This window comes from Lactuca serriola, chromosome 9 (genome assembly GCF_051521515.1).
Source record: "Lactuca serriola cultivar US96UC23 chromosome 9, Lser_US96UC23_V15, whole genome shotgun sequence".
Taxonomy (NCBI): domain Eukaryota; kingdom Viridiplantae; phylum Streptophyta; class Magnoliopsida; order Asterales; family Asteraceae; genus Lactuca; species Lactuca serriola.
The window spans coordinates 198,542,913-198,566,452 of NC_136416.1; the positions used below are offsets into that span (position 1 = coordinate 198,542,913).

Below are 23,540 nucleotides of genomic sequence, written 5' to 3' on the forward strand. Positions count from 1 at the left end.
GATGTGTCCAATTAAGTTCTATGTCAAACAAATCGGAAATCAAGAAACAAACTGTTGGAAAATAAGTAAGACATTGTTCCATGTATTTTTCCGGCTGATATCTAAGAATAGAGGATTATATGATCCCTTATCTGAAATGGCGTATCATCATCTTCTCAATTCTGAGAAACCTTGAAAAGAGCTACGATTTCCGATCTGTTCCTGAAGTCATACTTGCAGTTATAGTTATTAGACTTATCCAAGTGGGAGACTGTTGGATAAGGTGTCTAAGTCCATAACTATTTTTGGTATGTACTTGACCCGACCCGGCATGGTCCATTTGGGTTGCATGGCACCATGAAATTGGATAGACTAAATGAGAGAAATAACACTTGTGGTTTATTAATATATTATAAGTTCTAATATATTAATAATATTATTTAATTAGTTTGATCAAGAATTAATTAGGTGATCAAAAGATAACTAATTAAATATATGGTTTGATTATGTAAATCATCCATTACTTATATAGTGGGCTAAGAGGCTCCATGGATAATCAAGTTGGGTTAAACCCATTGAATGCTCCATGGGAGTTACAAACCCATGGGTCATGGAAATGAAGAGTCATGACACATTAGGGTTTACATGGTGTAACCCTAGATGTGTCAACACACTAAAGCAATGTGTTTCTCCCCAAAATCAGTTACACACAAAGAAACAAGAGGGCTAGAGCCGATTTTAGAGTGTTACACTTTCTCTCTAAGTTTACTCCATAGCATTTGGTGTTGTGTGAAGCATTTGAGGCATCACACTTGGGGTGCTAGGATCACATGGTTTCAAGGATCAAAATCAACAACAAGGTATGTAGTTCTATCTTTTATTCAAGTTAAAATTATTCCCCATGTATGCTAGATAGGTTTATAGCCTTGGAAATCAACTTTGCATGATAATTAGACAAACATAGATCCAAGATTATTAGGGTTGCATGTACACTTAGGAAGTGTTAGAATGCTCAAAAACCCATCACTCTCGTACTATCGAAACCTCATCAACTGACCTCGGCCTCCCTGAATCAACCCTCGTATCCATCACATACGCCACAAACCCACTACAGCCTTGCTATAGACTCTGTCTCGCTCTAGCAGCCGAACAAAATGTTGACCCAGAACGTGTACCCTCATTGTACACCGTAAGAACTCCCCCACTAGGGTCTCGTATGGTCACCAGTTATCGTTCACAGTCGATAACCGCTCCAAATTTGTTCAACCAGTCCATGCCCACGATGACATAGACATCTCCCATCGCAATAGGAACTAAATCAATCGGAAACTCAACGCCGAAAATCTCGAGTACACACCCTCGGATCACCTCGGTGGCATACACCTCCCTCTCGTCGGCTATGGAAACTCTCAGAGGTCAACTCAACGCCTCTCAGCTGATACTGATGTGCTGACTAAAAGCTAAAGATACAAAAGACCGACTCGCACTCGAGTCAAATAACACCAAGGCAGGTACAAAACTCACAAGAAAAGTACCTACGCATAACATAATATAAACACAATATCTCAAACATCAAAATAAATACATGAAAGAATACATAACAGCCACGAGAACGGGCGCTGCGCGGACCTCCTCCGCGGTCAACTGGAAGGCTCTCCTCGTGCCTTCGGTGCCTCGACCTTTACGGGCCGACTGTCTGTAGCTCTCACTTCAGCAAAGGCGAATCCCTGAGATGCTCCCTGAGCTGTCCCTCGCAACTGTGGACACTCTGCCTTCCAGTGTCCGGTCTGGTTGTAGTGAAAACATACTACAAACCCCTTGGGGCAATCCTTGGCCATATGCCCCTCCGTGCCACATTTGTAGCAAGACCCTGCTTTGCACACCTCATCGTGGCTCTTGCCGCACTTGCCACAAGTACGGCTCCTCTGACTCCCAGATCTCGAATCAATGGTCTTAGCCCGCTTAGCTGTCGGTTGAGACTGCGCTTGTCGCCGATCTCTCCCCTGAGACTCAGCGTCCTCTCTAGCCTGTGTCTCCAGCTCTATCTCCCTCTTCCGGGCATTTGCCTGAGGCTCATCTAATTTTTGGTACCTCTAGTTCGCCACGAACTCTCGTATATCCCTCCTCAAAATGCTTATATATCGGCTCATACGTGCCTGCTCGGAGGACACGTGCTCTGGGCAGAACATCGCCCGCTCATGGAACATCCTCGTAATCACTGTAACAGACTTGGTACCCTGCTTAAGGGTCAGAAACTCCTGGGCCAAACGCTCCCTCTCCACCTGGGGAACGTACTCATCTCGGAACATAGCAATGAACCTCTCCCAGGTCACTGCAGCAAGCTCAGCAGACGAATAGTGTGCCGTCACAAACTTCCACCAGTCCTTCGCTCCTAAGCGAAGCTGGTTCAACGTGAATCGGACTCTCAAATGCTCTGGAGATGAGCAAGTAAAGATACACCCCTTGATGTCTGAAATCCAGCTCATCACTGCAATCGGGTCTTGGGTCCCATCAAACTCCAGTGGTTTTGTGTTGCTGAACTCCCGGAACAGCAACGCATCACCACCCTGCGGCCTAGTCGCAGCTATAACTGCAGTGGCCACAGCAACCAAAGCCTCAGAAAGAGCAATGTATCTCTCGTCAAATGTCTCTATCAGTGTGGTCTTGATAGACCCGAACATCTGTGGTATCTCTGCCCTGATGGTCGTAGCCACCTCCTCATGAATGATCCTACGGATCTCCTCATCACTAGTACTGCTGCTCCCTGGTGTGTGGCGTATCCCAACCATGATCTCCCTCTGAAATATGACATAAGAATATTAGGGACTCGCTCGAGTATACCCACACTCGATGACTCCACCCTACTTGTTCCTTAGTACTCTAAGGATTCTTACTTGGACTGTGCACTGAACCGGTGTTTTCAGTAGTACGGGCCCAATACTACCGTCCACACCGCGTCAGCATTCATCCCAAATCCTCCTCCCATATTCCTAAATTCCAAGTACTCTAATCTATTTAATCATATGCTACTCACTAGCAGATCTCTCATAAGCTCCTCGCTGCTATCTAAACACTCTCAAGCATCCCTGGCAGCAAAACTCCTAGACTAAGGCATCACATATCAGACCACTCTAGTCCTAATAAGAATACCTACTCTACTCTAGCATGCATAATATAACTCATCATATATCATAACATAAAATATCTCATAACACTTATTGCAAGGGTATTTTGGGAAATCTCCGTTCGGGCGCTGGCTGATCGTACACACGGCTCTGCTCTGTTTGTATCAAAACTCTTTTTACTCTTTTAAAATTGTTTTGTTATCAAATTTTTTCTCAAATCCTCAGTTTGTGTTCAGATACGCCCAAAGATGCATCCGAATCCCTCAAACCAAGGCTCTGATACCAACTTGTAACACCATAAAATTTAAAACAATTTTTCGCTTTGTAAAAGCATAAAAGTTCATTCATAATTACTTTCAAGAAAACAATGTATCAACATTATCTCATTACAAATCCCAAGATCAAATCATAATAAACTCCGCGGGTGTGTGTACAGATCATGTCGGCGCATTCCCGCGATCATCACTGGTACCTGAGACACATAACACAAAACACTGTAAGCACGAAGATTAGTGAGTTCCCCAAAATACCACTTTAACACATATTAGCCACTCAATGCTATAACTCCGCTGACCCTCGAGTCTGTGTGTCTCAGTGGGTCCCTCCAGTCCCAACTCTCTGTGGGCCCTCTAGCCCTAACTCTATGGACCCACTGGTCCTATCTCTGGAAACTCTGAATCATGCATATCACATATCATAATAACACATAAATAGCATACAAATACACTGGCACATAACTCAACAGTTCACTAGCACAGGACTTTGCTACCACTCTAGGTAAGGTATAGTGAGAAGACTCACCTCAGATGTCTCGGTTAATCTATGACTCAGTAGAAATATGGTCTAACCTCCGCAAAATCACATAAAGTAAATACTCTCATAAATATAACTCTCGAGACTAGACTCAACTCTCTCTTGGCACCCTCAGAAGGGTAAAATACCATTTTACCCCTCTCTTGACACGAAGACCCCATTGTTGACCAAACCCTCAAATTCAACAAAGTCAATGGTCAAACTTTGACTCGACTCGCCCATTGTTGACCAAACCCCTCTAGTCTCGCATGACACATCGAGTCTTTCCCCTGCTCGACGGGTTACACCTGGCATGAATTGCAGGGCTACCCCGACTCAACTCGTCGAGTCCCATTATGAACTCGGCGAGTTCTGCCTTGAACTCTAGTCCTCTATTTCCCTCTAACTCACCGAGTCATTCCCCCAACTCGACAAGTTACTCACTGGGTGAACTATGAGAAAACCCTAGCCCTACTCGTCGAGTTTGTTCTTGGGACTCGGTGATTTCATGCCATGCTCAAGCTCAAATGACCTCCTGAGGTCAGATCCGTTCCTCTAATCCATAGATTTGGCCTCCTTAAGCAATATAAACACGTAAAGTCTAGATCTTGATGCCCATGCGAAGACCCAATGGATCTATTTGAAGAAATGGCCTCAATATGTCACCCTAAGCTCATATTACCCAATGTCACCCCATAAAGATTAGGGGGTTAAGGTCTCTGGACCTCTTTAGATCCAGATCCGAAGCCTCAACACAAGAAGGGACCAATTGCACCATCATCCACACTCTAAATGGGCTAGAAACCGTAACTCTCAAGGATTAACACCCAAAACTGAAGAAGGATAAAAAAATATACCTCAATATGAAGTCCTTAGGCTCTGAAATCCACAGACTAGCACCCTCTTCAGCTCCCTCTTGCCTTGGTCACCTTCTTCTTGCAAAAATACCCACACAAGGATCAAAAATGGCCTCTTCTTCCTCACAAACACTCTAGATCGCTTAGGGTTTCACTCAGGGGTCTGGTAGCCGCAATTGGTGGCTATAAGCCCCTTTAAATAGGTCTTAATCCCCGAAAATTAGAGCTTCATTAAACAGCGCGGACTCGCCGAGTCCGGTCATTAACCCGGATGGAATTCGCAACTCTACTCGGCGAGTCTAAGCATCAAATCATCGAGTCCCTCTAAAATCTCCAAAATAAAGAATAAATAATGTACCTGGGAATCCGGATGTTACAAGGAATTTGGTGTAAAAAGTCATGAGCTGATTGGATGATGCTAAGTTGCTCACCATGGAATCAAATGATCTTAGAGTAAATGATTTGGCTCGGTGATGTCATTCTCGTCTGAGCCTGAAACGTAGCAGAGAGGGATCTGCTACCTGAAGGATTGTCTGAATTCTCACGTTGGGTGGAGTTTTCAGTATTAGAGCATTGTATGTGGGTTATTCCATGAGTATTGGTATAATAGGAGGCACTGGGAGTGGTCGGGGTTGCGGTTTCAGCAGAGGATTGGTCCTCGAAGGAGATTGTGAAGGTTGTTGCTTGTGGAAAGTGCCTTGGAAAGGCCAAGGACAGTGCATGGTAAAAGGGTAAACCCCTTGTGTATCAAGGGTAAGTGTAACAGGAGTATCAGTATGGTTACCGGTTGGATAAAAGTGTTGTACTCGAAGGTAGTAATGATCGGTTTATTCTGAAGATGACATCTTCAAGGTTTGGATCGGATGGGCGGAGTGTGTAGCTAGTGGTAAAGTGGCGACCGGATGGTACGATAGTTGACCATGGCGGCCTTCGAGGACGAAGTATATTTTAAGTGGGGGAGTGTTGTAACACCCTGAATTCAGAAGACCTAGAAAGGAAAGAAAACCTCAAGATGAGGAAGTGACTCGTCGAGTAAATGGGTGACTCGACGAGCAAGAGTGCGAATTTGGTCGCGGGATAAGTGAACTACTCAGCGAGTCAGAAGACTGACTCGACGAGTTGGCCAGGTTTTGGGAAAACCCTAAATGCGGGACTTGTACCCTATTTAAAGAACATTACAACCCTTCTTCAACCCCCTTGATACTCTCTCAAGTTCATAACGAAATCCTAGAGCCTCCCTTGAGTTTGTGAACCAATTTGTGAGTCTTGAAGCATTTTGAAGCTTGGAAGAACAAGAAGTAGGTTGGAGGGTCAAGGAGGAAGGAGTAGATCCAGAAGATTCACTCCATTTTCTGCTCATTTTGGTAATCAAGTTCCACCCTTGACTTCTAGTGTTATAGATCTCTTTATGTCCCCTTTATGGAGTTTATGGACCAAGAATGATGCCTTGTGGGATTTGGACGTCCCCAAACTAGATCCTTTCAGATCTAGGGATGTTTAGTGAAGTAAAGGCATAAAGGTGGGAGCTTTATACCATCAAACCTCCCCATGCAAAGATTAAGTGGTTATTATGGCCTTATGAGCAAAAAAGGCCATGTAAGGGTGCAAAGGTAGCAGCTTTGTGTGATATCCCAACCCTAGGAGGCCAGATCTGGGTCTTGGATGCCTTGATCTTGTCTGAGATCGTCTGGATAGTGTTGGACATAGAGAGACTCGGCGAGTCAGTTTTGGGACTCGGCGAGTCAAGCCAACTCTTGCCCTAAAACCCTTCTTTTAGGGTATGAATTGAGTTTGGAAAGAGACCCAGTCGCCCCGAGTCCATAATAGTCATGAAGTTCATAGTACTCGACGAGTTCAAGGTAGAACTCGACGAGTCTAAGGCAATCTCCGTAGTAATGAAGATGGACTCGACGAGTTGTTCATACAACTCGACGAGTAACAGGCTAGACACATTCATTCATATGTGGATGATGAACTCGACGAGTTCAAAGATGAACTCGGCGAGTCGGTTGGAAGTGGTCCCAATAATATGGTTGAAGGAGAACCCGTCGAGTTCTTGCCAACCTCGACGAGTTGAGTCGAGGGTTGTTTTGGGATTGGAGAAGTATGGACTCGACGAGTTGGTAGGCCAACTCGGCAAGTCGGGTCAACTGGATGTTGACTTTGACCGTTGATTGTGACCAAGTTTGACCAGGATTGACTTTTGGATTATTGTGATCTGAATGTTATTTTAGGTATTGATAGTTCGGGAAGCCGAAGGGTCAGAGGTTTAGAAGCTACCGGTTAGCAGTCAGAGGTGTTCAACGGGTTTTCAGCAGTGCGAGGTGAGTCTCCTCGTTGTTTGTATGGGTCTACGGCTACAATGCCAGCCCATTTAGTTTATGTATGGTAGGAAGACCCGGGGGTTAGCCCTAGGCATTATGCATGGAAGAACAGGAGGAGGCCCCTAGCACTCGGTATGTTATTATGTATGGTAGGAAGACCCGGGGTTAGCCCTAGGCCTTATGCATGAAAGACCAGGAGACGAATCCTGGCACACGATATGTTATTATGTCTAGTAGGAAGACCCGGGGGTTAGCCCTAGGCAACATGAATGAAAGACTAGGAGGTAACTCCTGGCGCACTGTATGCTATTACGTATGAAAGACCAGGAGGTGGCTCCTGGCACACTAAATGCTGAGTAGCCTAGTAGAGTGGTAAGTATAGTTTTTTTTTGTGATGCTTGCATGGAAGACCAGGGGTGGCCCTTGGCAATTGTCTGTAAGACCCAGCGAGTGGCCCCAGGCTTGATCAGGAAGACCACGTGCGGCCCATGGCAAAACACCAAGACTATGTTTGGCACAAGCACCTTGGCAAGACTATGTTTGGCACATAGCACCTTATTTGAGTATGGATAAGTTGGTTATGTATGGCATGTATGGATCAGTTGGTATGTATGGTATGTGGTATCTGGGGAACTCACTAAGCTTCGTGCTTACGGTTTTCAATTTTGGTTTCAGGTACCTTGTTTTCAAGGAAAGGAGCTGGCTCGATCGCAACGCATCACACTACGTTTTCCGCACATGAGATCTTTGGGATTACACTCTGATATGGTTTTGTGATAATATGTTTTGATTATTAACACTTTGGTTTGACATGAGATATTAATATGAATGCTTTTATACTGTTGGTTTTAAATAATAACTTAATTAAAACGAAATTTTTGGCCTTGAATTTTGGGATGTTACATTCAATCTTGGGTCAAACTTTTTTCTTTTGTTATCTTAATATAGTTGATGAAAGAGCTAAAAGTGTTTGGACCTAGCATTCTTAAATGTTATGTGTTTGGAAAGGATAGCCTTTAGAACCAATTGGGTCCGAAGCCTCGGGCCGTGAACGAACCTTCAGACCGTGAACCTCGGATATGGCGTAAACCTCAGATGGGCTGTGAACCTCGGTTGGGCCATGAACCTTAGTTGAGCCGCGACCCTCGGTTGGACCGTGAACACTTCCCTCCCTATATATACGGGTTTAGACTGATTTTCACTTCACTTCTCCATTTCTAGCCGTGAACTCTTATCTTCTCTCTCAAGTATCATCCACAAAAGGGTCTCCTTTCACCTTAAAAACGCAAGTATCACACCCTTTCTTGTTATTCCTTGGAAACTATTTGCTTTCACCTATTGATCTTTCACTTTTCATCAAAAGCTTCAAGATCTTGAAGGAGTTATGTCCGTGAACCCTTCATCCTGGCCGTGAACCCTTCAAAGATTCATCATTTGGGCCGTGAACACTTCAAGTGTTCTTGGATCGTGAACCCTCCAAGGGCCGTGAACACCTATTCTGTGGTCGTGAACATCTTTTAGCCCTTCATTTTCGGTTCTAACACTTCATTGTAAGTGTTTCCTAGGTCCTAAGGTTGTTTCCTTTGCATATTAGCCGCTATAGGCCCTAATTTCACATATATATATATATATATATATATATATATATATATATATATATGTATATATGTTAATTAATATATGCTAAATAGGATCAATTTGTGCTCGAGACTTCACATGGCATACCAAGCATCTTATATCGATCTTATATTCGAATCACTCATTGCAGGTGAGTTCATACCCCTACAATTACACTTTTAAATGCTTTTAGGGGGAGAATACAAGTAGAACATTATACAATTGTGTTAACCATTTATATGTGAAAACAACACCCAAAAGGATTTCTTATACTCAAAAACATGTTAAAACTATTTTAAACTATTTTAAACTTCTTTTATATCAAATCATATTCAACTATCTATTTATGTATAAGTATGCTTTAACAGACTTAGGACTACTGCTAGATACCTTGACTCATGTTCCTTGTTTGTTGTGGGCCTAGGGTAGGATCACTAGTCGACTGTCGGCTAAATTATAGTTATAGTTATTAAATACATATATGAATATTAAACCATTTTTAAGGAACATACTTAAACTTATTTGCTTATGGTGAGTAATTGAGTCTTTTCTACAAATCAACAACAGTTCAAACAAACATACTAGAAAAAAAATATGTATAGGTTAGAGAATTACTACATATAATTTCTAGAACAGAGAAACATACATGAGTCAGTACATTCATATCATTAGTATACATTACAAAACATATTATAACAAGAACAGAAAGGAACATACATACTATAACAAGAACCGAACTACTAAAATGTGAAACACTATTTCATAGCATAGCAATATACTTGTTGTGTCACGTTTTGTGACAAGAGTCTCCTAGAGGGAGAGCGTGAGTTTATGTATAGATCTATACGGGATTGACCATCCTACACCTTGCTGCTAGCTACAATGGGACCTGCAGGTCTACGGGTGACAAATGTCATACCATTTTCGATGTTGGAAGAACGTCGTGTTTTATACTAGTCAATCAAGCATGGTTATAAATTAATCACATTTTTACCTTAACTAACAATTTGGTTTTAAGGTAGTTAGGACTTTAGTAAGATATTTCATATAACCCTACTGTACATCTTCATTTTTCATTACATACATATAGCGGTATTCTCACATTGAGGAATACAAACTATTTTTCTAGTAAAGTTAGCCATAAACTTGGAAAAACATACATTTTTACAAGAGAAAAAACATACAAACGGTTGAGTCTTGGTAGAAGACTACTTTTCATTTTAGTAGAAAATATAGGATTTTATGGGGAGTATACAAACATTTACATCAAAACACTTATAAACATTTTCACGAAACGGATGCACACTTTTGACACAAAAATGCTTATGCACTCACTCAACTTTTATGTTGATACTCTTTTTTCAAAATAACTTGTATTCTCAGGTCACCAGTAGACAGGTACATTTGCACAGGTTTTAAGAAGACGGAGCAGCATCAAGTCTCGTCTTTTATTTTTGATATATATATATATATATATATATATATATATATATATATATATATATATATACATTTTTGGTGTGATACTACTTTCACAGAACACACATGTATAAACTATATTCTTAATGTAAAGGATGATGTTGTTGCTTGTTTTACTATTGTGGATTGTTATGATACTGTACATGACGTCCTCCGCCCCCGAACGTTTCCACCGTTCTGGTTTGGGGGTGTGACATGAAGCAAAATCGATTCACCATCATCTTCTTCGATTCATCATCTACAATCATTGATTTCACATCGGTGATGTATATTTCAGGAACACAGACAGTCTAGTGAAAACGAAGATCGATTGCGATCCGGTGATGATTTTTTAAAGATGTTGCCGATAGTGATTATGGTATCACAGTTAATGGTGGTTATAAAGGTGTTTATAGATTTATAGAACTAGAAGCTTGAATTTGGGTTTGTAGATTTGGTTGTGATATTTGTATGTGGGTTCTTGTTATTCGCCGCTGATGAACAAAAGTAAGATGAGTTCTTGTTGTCCTTCTAAGCCTGAATTCCTTATCAACAAAATTATGTTTGTGAAAATCTTAGCAAAGCAATCATAGGCTCCATGGTTTTTCAATAAAAGTTGGGTTTGTAGATATACAAACATCACTCTTTTTAGGTTCGTTGGATTTTTTTTGGAGATGCAGATCCACAGACGGTGATAAAGAAGCAGGGGACGGTAGGATGCGGGTTTCTCGTTTTAGCCGGCAGCACCACAATTCTTGCTAGGGCTAATGCTTTTCGAGCACACCACATAACAGATAATATATATATATATATATATATATATATATATATATATATATATATATATATATATATATATATATATATATATATATATATATATATATATATATATGTTTAGGTTCTATGGAAAACAAAAAATCCTAAAAAAAACCCTAAAAATCATAAAAATGCATAAAAAATACTTAGAGAACACAAAAAAAAAATTTTTGAATTTTTTATGAAAAAATCGCTACTTTTATATAGATTCGCTGAAATTTTTTTTGAAAAAAAAAACCAATTTTTTTTATAAAAAAAATTATTTATTTATTTATTTTTTCAGCGATTTTGTTATAAAAGTAGCGATTTTTTCATAAAAAAATTAAAAAAAAAAGTTTTGTGACCTCTAAGTATATTTTTATGCATTTTTATGATTTTTAGGGTTTTTTTGTTTTCCAAATAACCTTTCCCTATATATATATATATATATATATATATATATATATATATATATATATATATATATATATATATATATATATATATATATATATATATATATATAGAGAGAGAGAGAGAGAGAGAGAGAGCTATGTTCAAATGTGGATTGACATCTATTGTGTGGACGTGTGGATGATACTATTCTGTGAGAATTACAAAGAAAATATGTTTGATAATATGAATACGTTCAATGTTATATAATTATTTTAATTATTAAGCATTTTCACTAATTAAATCGTCTATAAGGTTATTATATACTTTTTTTTAATTATTCTCATTCTGTTAGAATGTTATCATGATGTTTATTGAGTCGTATTCTGTAAGAATTAAAATAAATAAAAAACGATGAATGAGAACAAAAATGAATTAGAATTGATGAGAATCCATTAAAATAACAATAATTCTGTGAGATTGAACGTAGTCACATTATTAAAAAACATATTCTCTTAATAATTTTCATAAAATATCATTATCTACACGTCCACACAATAGTTGTACATCCACATTATAACCTAGCCTTATATATATATATATATATATATATATATATATATATATATATATATATATATATATATATAGAGAGAGAGAGAGAGAGAGAGAGAGAGAGAGAGAGAGATAGAGAGAGAGAGAGAAAGAGAAAGAGAGAAAAAAAAGAGATTCAAAGGAATGTTGGTTGATGGTGTTCTTACATGCAAGCATTAAGAGAGGAAGATGGCAAATTAATGGTGGTACCGTTGAGAGAGAGAGAGAAAGAGAGGGAGAGAGAGAGTATGTGTATATGTGATATTTTATTTTCTTTTTTTAATCAAAATAATAAGAAATTAAAAAAGAAGTAATAAAGGACATATTTTTCGTTTTATATGGGACATGGACAAAAACCACACAAAAAATCCGAAATTAAACCATCAATGCATCACCAAACCTATTAAACCTGTTTGAACCAAAACCACACGATTCTATGTTTTAACAAAGAGATGACCATTTTGCAATTTTTTCTATGTGTGAGGAATGCCAAAATGGGCCAAAAATAAACCGGTCCTTGAAGTTATAGAGGCCCAATAATCATTTTAAAAACCCTAATTGCAGCAAATACAACCCTTACTCATTCCCAAATATCGCCTCCAATATCTTTCTCCTGTTCCGAGCAAACTAGGTTTCTCTGCAAAAATGGCTGCCACAGCTCCACCGAATTCCGTCCAATGCTTCGGCAGAAAGAAGACAGCGGTAGCCGTCACCCACTGCAAAGCTGGCCGTGGCCTAATCAAGATCAATGGAGTTCCGATCGAACTGGTTCAGCCGGAGATCCTCCGTTACAAGGCGTTCGAACCAATCCTCCTTCTCGGTCGCCACAAATTTGCCGGCGTTGACATGAGGATTCGCGTCAAAGGTGGTGGTCACACCTCTCAGATTTACGCTATTCGTCAGAGCATTTCTAAAGCCCTTGTAGCTTACTACCAGAAATTTGTTGACGAAGAGCAGAAGAAGGAGATTAAGGATATTCTTGTGAGGTACGATAGAACCCTTCTCGTTGCTGATCCAAGAAGATGCGAGCCAAAGAAGTTTGGTGGACGTGGTGCTCGTGCTAGGTTCCAGAAATCATACCGTTAAACAAATTAAAGTAATCTCATTGTCTTCTCTAAAGTTTTATGCTTTTGATGTTAAGTTGCTTTTAAATTTTTGTGTTAGACTATATATTGATCATGTATGGATGGATACCTGTTGGTTTTTCTTTAAGAAATCTCTCACCCTTTTATAATTATGCATCATCTTTATGGCATTATCTAGATATATGATTGAGTTTCTTGGATTAAGTCTTTAGTTTTTTGTGTTTTGGTGTGATAGAGGATGCAAATATAGTTTTGGCATTGATCTGTGGTAAATCAGTGTTTTTAATTATTAAAATTGTTACTTCATCCTTTTTCAAATTGATGGTTGATTATGTTTGCCATTTGTGTTATTCCACTTGTTTATGTTAAACTATGAACTGAAAGATTAATACAAGTTTTTGGAGGGTAATAATCGGTATATTGCAAACAAAAATTTCTATGTAACCCTAAAAAACAAAATGGAACTACATTGCTATTCCTTTATAAACCCAAAAAACAAAGTGAGATGTTTTCGAAACGATATTTAGATATTTCGAATATTTAAAAAGGTTATCGAATTTGAAGCTAAAAAATTGTCCAACTTCTACTGAATAGGTTAGATTTCAACTTTGACTATAATTTTTTTTCTTCCTTTTCAAATATGAAGGAACTACAACATGTATGTTTGTGAAAAGTGGAAACCAAAAAACATCAAAGTTAGCGATTCACATCTATTTCTCAATGATGATAGCAAATTCTTATTTCCAAAGTAATGAATAAAAACATCGAAGTAAAACTACTGATAGGGATAGAATATTAAGCAAATCTTCAAAGGCCCTGACATCATAGATTTGTATTTGTTGCAATTTTTGAGAAACGAAGGTTTCAAAATATCAAATTAGAACAATTATAAATTTATGTATGAATCCTCTTATCGCTTTTATTACTCAGGATATGAAATCCTTTGTTTAAAGGTCTAAAGATTAATGTTCCTAGGCATTAACTAAACAATTTAAGTAAATGCCTATTTCATTCCACATTTTACACACCATGTCATTTTGGAACATAATTGCTAATTCTTGAATCATCAAAATGACTTTGATATCTCTCTTTTTTGGTTTCGAAGGAACATAATTGCTGATTCTTAAATCATCAAAATGACTTTGATATCTCTCTTTTTTGTTTTGGAAGGATGAAAAAAAAGGGTTGGGATCTCCTGCCAAAATGATTTAGAAGAGCCGAAACCAAAAATAACGATTTTTGCTAGCAACAACATAATGGAGGCAGACAATTATTAGACCAAATTAACTAATCAGAATGCTAGATTATTAAACCATGATATTTGATTCGGTAAATACGTCCTTATTGAATACTCTTTCTTATATATATGATGCAATTTAGTTTTTATTTATTTATTTTTTGAATCGAAATAACTAAAAATAACAAAAATATTAACAAATTCTCCTTTTAAGAGTGATATATGTTTTAAGTGATGTATATGTAAATCGTAGATGTGAAAGTATGTGGAGTTTTTCAATCAAGTGGTGATAAAATAAATAAATAAAAAAACCAGGCTATACCTAAATCAATAGAAATAAGAATAGCTGATTATATAGAAATCTTGAATCGTAAATAGAGTTCAGGTTATAAATGAGATTGTCTAAAATGATAGACAAATAAAGATTTTCTCAAGATTGTTATTCATCTACTTTTTATTTTGAAAATGAATTGGTTGAGCTTGAAAATAATTCATTATATATATATATATATATATATATATATATATATATATATATATATATATATATATGGAAAAGTTCAATAAATAACCATAATTATGGGTTCTTCAAGGAACCAAATCTTTTTTTTTTCAATTTCTGGAGCTTATTTTTTATCGAAAAAAAAAATCTAAAAATATCTCAATTCATATATTAATATTGTGAATGTGAAAAATATTTTTCGGATTCACCGTGTGAATCCAGATTCACATTGTGAATTTGACGTAAAAAAAACCGAAATTTATATTATTGGAAAAAGGATAAAAAGTTATGAATTTGTGTATTTTTAGTTTTTTTTTTTTGATAAAAAATAAGTTTTAAAAGTTAAAAAAAAGATTGGTTTCTTGGTTAATTATGGTTATCTATTGAACCTCACCATATATATATATATATATATATATATATATATATATATATATATATATATATATATATATATATATATAATCACAAGGACCTTAGCAATAGTAATTTTTTGAATTTTAGGTTTTGCCACAAATCATTGGTTAATTTGACACTTTTCATCACTAAAGTCAACTTTTATATTTTTGTGTTTTGATTAAGCTTTTGTGTCTTTAGGTTTTTGCCACAAGTCTTTAGTGACTTTAACACTTTTAGTCATTGCAGTCAAAAGTTTTACATTTTAGTGCTTTTGCCACAAATCTTTAATGAATTTGACATTTTTCGTCCTTATACTCAAAACTTTTACATTTTGACATAAAAAACACAAAAAACATCCTTTTGAATTTTGCCACCATATTTTCCGAACTTTAACATTATTGTCACAATATTTTTGAATTTTTTCCACCAATGTCCCTTCTTTTGGTTGTACACTTTTGACATCTAATTTTAGGGGTTGTTGACTTTCTCCCCTATTTGCGGCGATTTATAATTTCAGCACATATCTTTTAAAGTTTGTTTATTTTTCTCATATCACCCCAAAAGCGACGTAGCTATGGGTTATTTACTAGTTGAAATTGAATAAGTAAACATTATATAAAGCATACAATATAAATCAATCAATTGGAAAATAAAGCATCAGTGACATAATAACTATCTGCTTAATACTAATTCGAATTGATATGCTCTCCGTTCTAAATACGAGATGTCATCCTTTTGAAAGAAGTTTATGTTCCAATGTATAATTCTTTATTTACAAATAATATATGATAAAAGAATTGAAGTATAAACATAATCCACAATCTGGCCTAATACTTTTATATGTTTTAAGCTTATGGTTAAACTCCAACTTTAATCTTATCACTCCATTATGCTTGAATTTATGTAACTTTGTAGTTTGTATGAATCGAGAAAGCGAAATGAAATCAGAGTATGAAATGAATCTATAACACAAGATGTAAATATAATCTATTTGGCTCAATTCAACTTTTGAAAGATACAAGAGAGTTTTTAGAGTAAGAACACGAAGTGCCAAAAGTTACTCTAACTCTTATACCTATCCCTATTTATAGGAATGACAGAAGTAAGCAAAAAGTACATAAGGGCTAAAAAACGAACGCTTCGACTTTTACAAGTGCCCTTATGAAATACACACAACGAATACTACAAAGTAGACTTCGACACTAATACCAGACATAAGAGACTTCGACACCTCACAACATAATTCAACCTCTATATTCTCCCCCTTTGTGAGCAATGTTGAATCCTAAGTCATTAGCATCTCCGTTGCTTGATGAAGAACTCTTCTAATCTCCATGTACCAAATGATTATTCTTCAAACCTCAGCTTTTTCTCCATCACTATTCCTTTTGTAATTATTGATATGAACAAGGAATCGTATATTGCGAATTTGTATATCTTTCAACATCCTCAACCCTTGAACAAAAACTTAGTATTCTTGTTGTTTTTATTCTTCCCAACAAAAACTACTCCTAACGGTTTGACATATATTTCACCATCTTCGAAATCTTTTAAGCTTCCTTGACCCTTCAACAATGATTGTGGTATTGTTATTTGTTTTCCCATTGCCAAAGCAAGCTCAACACCGGTTAAGGCCAAACAATCGTAGTAATTGTCAAAAAAGCTTGATATGTGCAAACCCAAGTAAGAAGTCTTCTTTGTTGGTCATTTGAAGCTTCGATACATCCACATTGCTCAAAATCTTTGCAACATTAATGAGATCATTTAGATTCATTAGAGGAAAATCAGCCCTTGTGAAGCCGAATGCCACATTATTAGCACGAACAACAAAGAATCGAAAATTCCGCAACAATTCTTCAAATAGTGTATCCTTGGAAATGTTCAACACTTTCACACTTTTACCAAGGATCAAGCCTCCTCTTCTTTCTTTCCAAGCACAACATTAAATCTCATTTTCAGCTTCTTGTACTCCTCTTTATCTTCGAATTTATCCATCAATTGATAGTAAGCAGAGACGAACATCATATGATCGATAGGAAAGTCCAATCGATTGAAATTTGAATTTTCGATCTCATAGCACTTCTTTGGTGCTTTCAGAAAGTCATACATGTTACCAAGTGAAAGAATTTGTTCAATTGTTTCGTAACAATATTTTTTCGTTGGATCTCCTTTTTCAAGACCAGTAGGATCAGCATGTCTTTGTCTGAGGATGCTATTGATTTGCCTTTGTTTCTCCATTTCCTTTTCCAAAGCCTTCTTTTTATCTTCTTCAGAAGGATCAATCTTGATCCCCTTCCCTTTATTTTCCAATTCTTCCTTCGATAGTGGTGGCTTAGAACTCAAACCACCAGCAGATGAACTAATGACTATTCCTTTGGTCAATGGCTTCGAATTCATTGTAGTTTAGGTAGTTGTCATTGAAGTTAGAAGAGAAGTTGGAATTTGAGTACTCATCACCTTTCCAGCAACCTTTCCGTCAGAAGTTTCTTTCGATGAACCAGAGCCAACCCCCTTCCCCCCTTGCACCCCTATTTGAACAGGTGGGGCATCCGTTGGTATCAACTTCACTAGTTTAAGAAGAGGAGCTGATTCAGCTTTGAAATTTGACTCCAACGAAGAAAACATCTTAGATAACGACTCGTGAGAAACCGAAGACGTTGGTGAGGAATCAAGCTTCAAAATGGACTCCTTCAGACTAGTCAAGAATTCCTCCATCTTGGTAATCACTTGTGAATCATTTTTCGAAAAAGCAATAAAAGTTTCAACAAGTTTTCGAACTACTTCAGAAATAATATCCATCTTTTTATGAAGAAGGAATGACTTTGTTCAAGCTTAGCCACCTCCTTTAAGAATTCTGACTTGAGAGACTCGATTTTGAGATTAACCGTCTGTTCCATTTTCCTCAACTTCTTCAACAAACAAAATATGGCGTTCTTTTGCAACTGCCCTCAGATCCTTGACCTTTGATTGAAAATTCTTAGCATGATGCTTCAAATGTTGTTCATGGTTTGATTCAATCTAGTCCATCACAATTCTCAATCGATTTTCATGAGATTTTAGTAAGACATCCACTTCAATCCTAGACACAACATTTCGATTCCCAGAGTTAGCTTGAAGTTGTAGTAAAGAGTTAAGCTTACGATTCAAGATTTTGAATTTTTTTCCTGACATCAACATGTGATCAGGAATATCCTCTTCCTCGGGATCGAACTAAATATCACCAAATGAAACCATAAAATCATCATCATCATCTTGATCAACCTCAGGAGTGGACTTTGGACCTTCGGTTGATTAAAGCGAAAAAGAGAAGTGATAGGTTGATTGAGAATGTTATGGAAAGTAGGTGAAGTAGTGGAAGCTAGTAATGAAGTGGGTGTTGTTGTAATATATGGAGGTAAGGAAGTAGAAGTAACAACAATTGTTGTTTCGATTGTAGATGAAGAATAATGGAAACAGGACAAATGATGTGGAAACATTCGAATTACCTTGGGCTTCGTGAGTCGACATCCCATCACCCATGTTGACATGTGTCCATATTAGATATGTTCACAGGGATGCCTGAAATTCAAATCTCCTCTGTAACGGATTCAACAATCAAGACTTCGGGTGGTATAACCGTTGTCTACTCAGGGATGGATGGATTTGATGAATCACCCAAATTGTTGTGTCCACATTAGATGCTTTCACAGGACCACCAGGACTTCCATTCGTCTCGTAAGATGACTTGACTGGAGAGTCCCTTTGAGGTGAATGGAAGCCGATATTATCATTGCGAAGGTGCGGAGATTGATCACTGTCATATTCAAATTCTGTCTCGACCACAACCTTATCAAGAGGATCTTGTACTATCTTCTACTTCTTTTTTATCTTCTTTGACATAGCATGAGCCCTTCGTTTCTTTAAAGCTGGAGAAATTGGAGCTGGGATTTCATGAATAACAATACCCTTGCGACCGAGTTGGGGTTTGCGAATCCGCTTTGTTTTCGAAACAACACCCACCTTAGGTGATGATAAAGACTTCTCAGGAACATCTTTGACAATAAGCCTCTTTTCAGGTGAATGACGAGGTCTATGTGTCGACTTCTTCGTTCGTTTAAGTACACCTATTTTTGATGGCACCACTTCCTGTTGAACATCCTGAACAACTGGTTCTTGAATAGGCTCCGTTACTTCCTTCTCGACAGTTGCCGGACCAGACTTAGGTTTTTCATCCATTTTGGATTTCTTGGAACTTTTGCCACGTTTTGAAGTTCCTTCAATTCCCATTGGTAACAACGCCCCAATTTCAATAGTTGGGTTGACTGTTTGAAGATAAGTAACAAGAAATGGGTTCGTCGAATCTACTTTGCGAAGCATAGCATCCGTAATTCACACAACATTTGGAAATATCTCTGAATCATCTTCAACAATTTTTGGATGTTGATAAAGTGAAAATTCAGCTTTTGGAGCATCAGCAGGAACAAGAATTCCTTCCTTTTCATACACATGTTGAAGAATCAGACTCCAATATTTAGCACACGACACACCATTAGCAGCATTGGTGTGTGAGATACTAGCACCAAATTCTGCCCATAATTGAGTAGCGTAGTCAACCATGAGATCATAATAGAGACCAACAACCATAGCATAAACGTCAAGTTTAGCTTTATCAAGACCAACACTTCAACCTGTCAAGCATCGAAGAAATATCCCAAAAATAAAGTTCCACACACATGGTAAATAAGACTTTTTAAACTGACTGATCTTGGTGAGTGGACGTTGATGACCCATCTCATTAAACATGTGAACCACCTGTTCAGTTGTAACTTCATAAAAAGGTCCAACATTTGGATTCTTCAAGATTTGGGCAAATTGTTTCTTGGAGAGCATGTACTTCTTCTCATTCGTGAGTTGAAAGGTTACAATCTTGGAAGTGTTGTTGAACACAACAGTGGAACCGACCAAAGATAACCAGGTCATTGGAACGGAGAATGAAGAAGTCATCCTCGTTAAGAGTACATAGTGATTAAGAGCTACGATTAGCATCATTAACTCTTCTGGGTACTTGGAGATATTGGGTTGAACTCGATAATTGGTACTCTGAATCTTCAATAAAGGTTGAGATGTAGCATTATTATTTGTTTGAGAAGGATCAACATTAACATTATCGACCGCCATTGTTAGGGTTTGAAGGTTTGAGAGAACAGGTAAGTATAAGGAAATAGAATTTGAGGAAAATCTTGAGACTGATTGCGTAAAGTTTGAATGAGATACCCCTAAAATCCGTTTATATTTAGGCCCCAATTTAGAACTTGAAGCGGTTATCATTAAAATCATGCCATGTGTATCCTTGAAAAATGGGCCAGTAGTCATAAAAGTCTCCACATTTGAAAATTGATGAGCACTTTTTCCTTGAAAACCATGAAGCAACCAAACCTTCACATCAATCAATCGTTTCGCTTTCCTCAAGAGGATAAAAACCGTCAATGAACCTTCGGCATAGAGGCTAGGCTCTTTCACTTTTGGGTTTAGAAGCAAAGTCATATGCTAAACTTTGCGAAATCTTCAGCCTGAGTTGGTATTACTCAGATCCTCGGGGATTTCAGTGCAAAAGTGTGCCAAAGAATGAGATGAGAACAATCATAAAAAAAATTTGGTTCTATGATGTCAAATTAAAATTGACATAAAAACAGTAAGATCCATGGCAAAGATCGCTTCGTTCTACTTCAAGAGAGATGTCAAACAGCTTGTGTGGTTTCCCGTAAATTACAATCGAATACTCATAAAGGAGTATCGAAGGGCTTCTTTAACAATTGCTTCATTGGTAGGTTCAATTTTGTTACTTATCACCACTTAACATAAGTGTGAGGAATTGTAAAAAAAATTACTTGTTTGACCAATGTAGTCAGGGACAAGTGTGGTAAGATACATGTTAAAAGTAACTAAAGAGCAAACAAATATTCAAACTAAAATCATATTGTTGAATCAAGAAAGTGACCTTCTTAAACCTCTCAATCCAAAGTCTACTTCTCTACCGCAACGGATCTTTTGCTACCGCAACTTCAAGCGAAGAAGTCATCCGCAACGACCACATCCATAATAAAGACTAGTTATTTTGTTTCTTAAATTATCTATTTACATTGTATTATCCAGTGTACCTTGCATGGACACTTTATCAGAAATTTAGTCTTTGTTTATTCTCCATGTAATTTCTCGAGACTCTATAAATAGAGATCTCTACTACTGAATGAAATTACCTCTGATCTCTCTTAATATCTGAATCTCTCTGAATCCTTACCTTTCTCATTCTCTAAAAGATCTTACTGAACTTACTATCAAATACATTAAGATCAAACTCTCATATCTCCTTCGGAGAAGGTCCTTGTGACTTCATTCACTTTAAGTTGATCACCGTAAACTAACTCGGTTTGAATGCAATCCTTGTTAAGAATCAACTTAGTGTTTACTTGATATATAACTTGTTGTCAGTTATATTTCCTTACTTTTCTACAATTAAATATTCCGCAACTAACTATCTAACAACTCAAACTTCTTATTATTGTTGAGATTTGTGATCCTTTGAGATTAACTTTATTCCGCAATCTATAACCTATTATAAGTTTTTTCAAGTGTGTTTCTCAAAAGTTTTTCTCTCAACAATTGGTATCAGATCCAAAGTGGTTGCTTTTTGAACAAACTCTAATTTTCAAAAGCCTTCTATACCAATAAAGCTCATTTTTCTCAAAATTTGAAAGCAAAAAAAAAAAAAACAAATGAAATATGGCACAAGCATTATCACTAAATGTTTCCAACAGTGTTGGTGGTTCTAATCGAGCCCCAATACTTGTTTCAAATGAGTATCATCACTAGTCCCAAAGGATGGAGAGGTATCTAAAAAGACTTGGAAGAGATGTGTGGAGATCCGTGGAAGAAGGACCTTATGTTCCCATTCTTACTCCAGTTCAAGCCGATGGTGCTCAAGCTAGACTAGGAGGAGGTTAAGTTGCAATGAACCATCCCACAAAAGATGATCTTGATAAATTGGAAAGTGATGCAGTTGCTTTCTATGAAATATCATGCGGAGTTGCTCCTGACAACTTTGACATTATCATCGATTACAAGTCAGCCAAAGAAATATGGGATGTTCTCAAAAACTTGTATGAAGGTTCCGAGCAAGCTCAAGATAAGAAGCTCACTACCACACTCAACAAGTTCAACAACTTTAAAGCTCATGCTGGAGAAAGTCTTGAAGACTCCTTCCAAAGATTCAACATGATTGTCACAAAGTTATCAAATGCTAGCACCATCCGAAGTAATCATGAAACAAACCTTCAGTTTCTTAATGGTTTGGGTAAACACTGGACTACGGCAAAAATGATAGTCCAAGGTGATAGAAAGATTCACTCCTTATCCCTTTTCAAGTCATATGGCGAGCTTCAGGCACAAGAATCAACTGTGCTAAAAGAATGTGCGGACTTTGGAGGTCCACTCGCTCTCATAGTTCAAACCTCTCAAAACAAAAACATCCAAACTTACTCTTCCTCATATAACAATCCACTGCAGTCATACGAAGCTGATTCAGAACATGACGATGAAGAAGAATTTCAAAATGCTATTGCCTTAGTTAGCCAACAGTTCAACATGCTATCACCCTCATCTTTTCGCAAAAATTAGTAGTTCACTAAACCTCCCTTTAACCGTAACTTCAATCCACAGACCAATCATTCTCGATATCCCAAAAATTCTCACCCCACTCACCAGTCTTCACAATCTCAGAACACTCATCAATCCAAGGAGACATCGCAACCTACCAAGCCATCTGATTTTGATACCTCAACCGAAGAAAAAAAATGATGTTATCATTTTTCACAAATGCAAAAAAAGAAAATCAGTTTGCAAAAGATTATAAAGCCAATGTGGTGAAGGACAGAGCATTCTATCTTAGAATGGCTCAAGAGATGGAAGAAAAGGAGAAGGCAAGGGCTTACGTGGCCCAAGTTAAGAGGGATCGTCAAGTTTGGTCTTTAGGAGATGAAGATGAAGATTTCAACATCAAGGGAAAAGGAAAAATTTGCATGATGGCAACTGCTAATGAGGATGGGTTAACCAAACTGGAGAAAAACTACGGCTACATGGCAAAAGATAGAACTATGATCATCGTTGAACAAACTATATCAATGCCTTAGACGAGAAGAACATAGCGTCCCAAGAAATGTTTCATGTAAGAGGACGACTAGAAGAAAAGAGACTCAAAGTTGCTACGTTAGAAAGAGACTTAGTGTTAGAAAAGGATGCCAGAATGTTATGTGAAACTCAATTAGGAATAGCATAAAATCAAAGGGATCTAGCCCAGAAGGAAAACGTACGTTTGAATCTGTTAATCGAAAAATAGTTTAATGAA

At 37.3% G+C, this 23,540-nt stretch overlaps 1 protein-coding gene across 1 annotated transcript; it reads left to right on the plus strand.

Moving 5' to 3' along the window:
- Nucleotides 1–12,500: 12,500 nt before the first annotated feature.
- Nucleotides 12,501–13,174, plus strand: LOC145074495 (small ribosomal subunit protein uS9-like). The gene has a single exon (XM_079020861.1). It carries the CDS (start codon nt 12,583–12,585, stop codon nt 13,021–13,023), a length of 441 nt encoding a protein of 146 aa, XP_078876987.1. The 5' UTR covers nt 12,501–12,582; the 3' UTR covers nt 13,024–13,174.
- Nucleotides 13,175–23,540: the final 10,366 nt, after the last annotated feature.

Bases quoted from the DNA above. Each gene is read 5' to 3' on its own strand.
- LOC145074495 (XM_079020861.1), top strand. From the start codon at position 12,583: ATGGCTGCCACAGCTCCACCGAATTCCGTCCAATGCTTCGGCAGAAAG.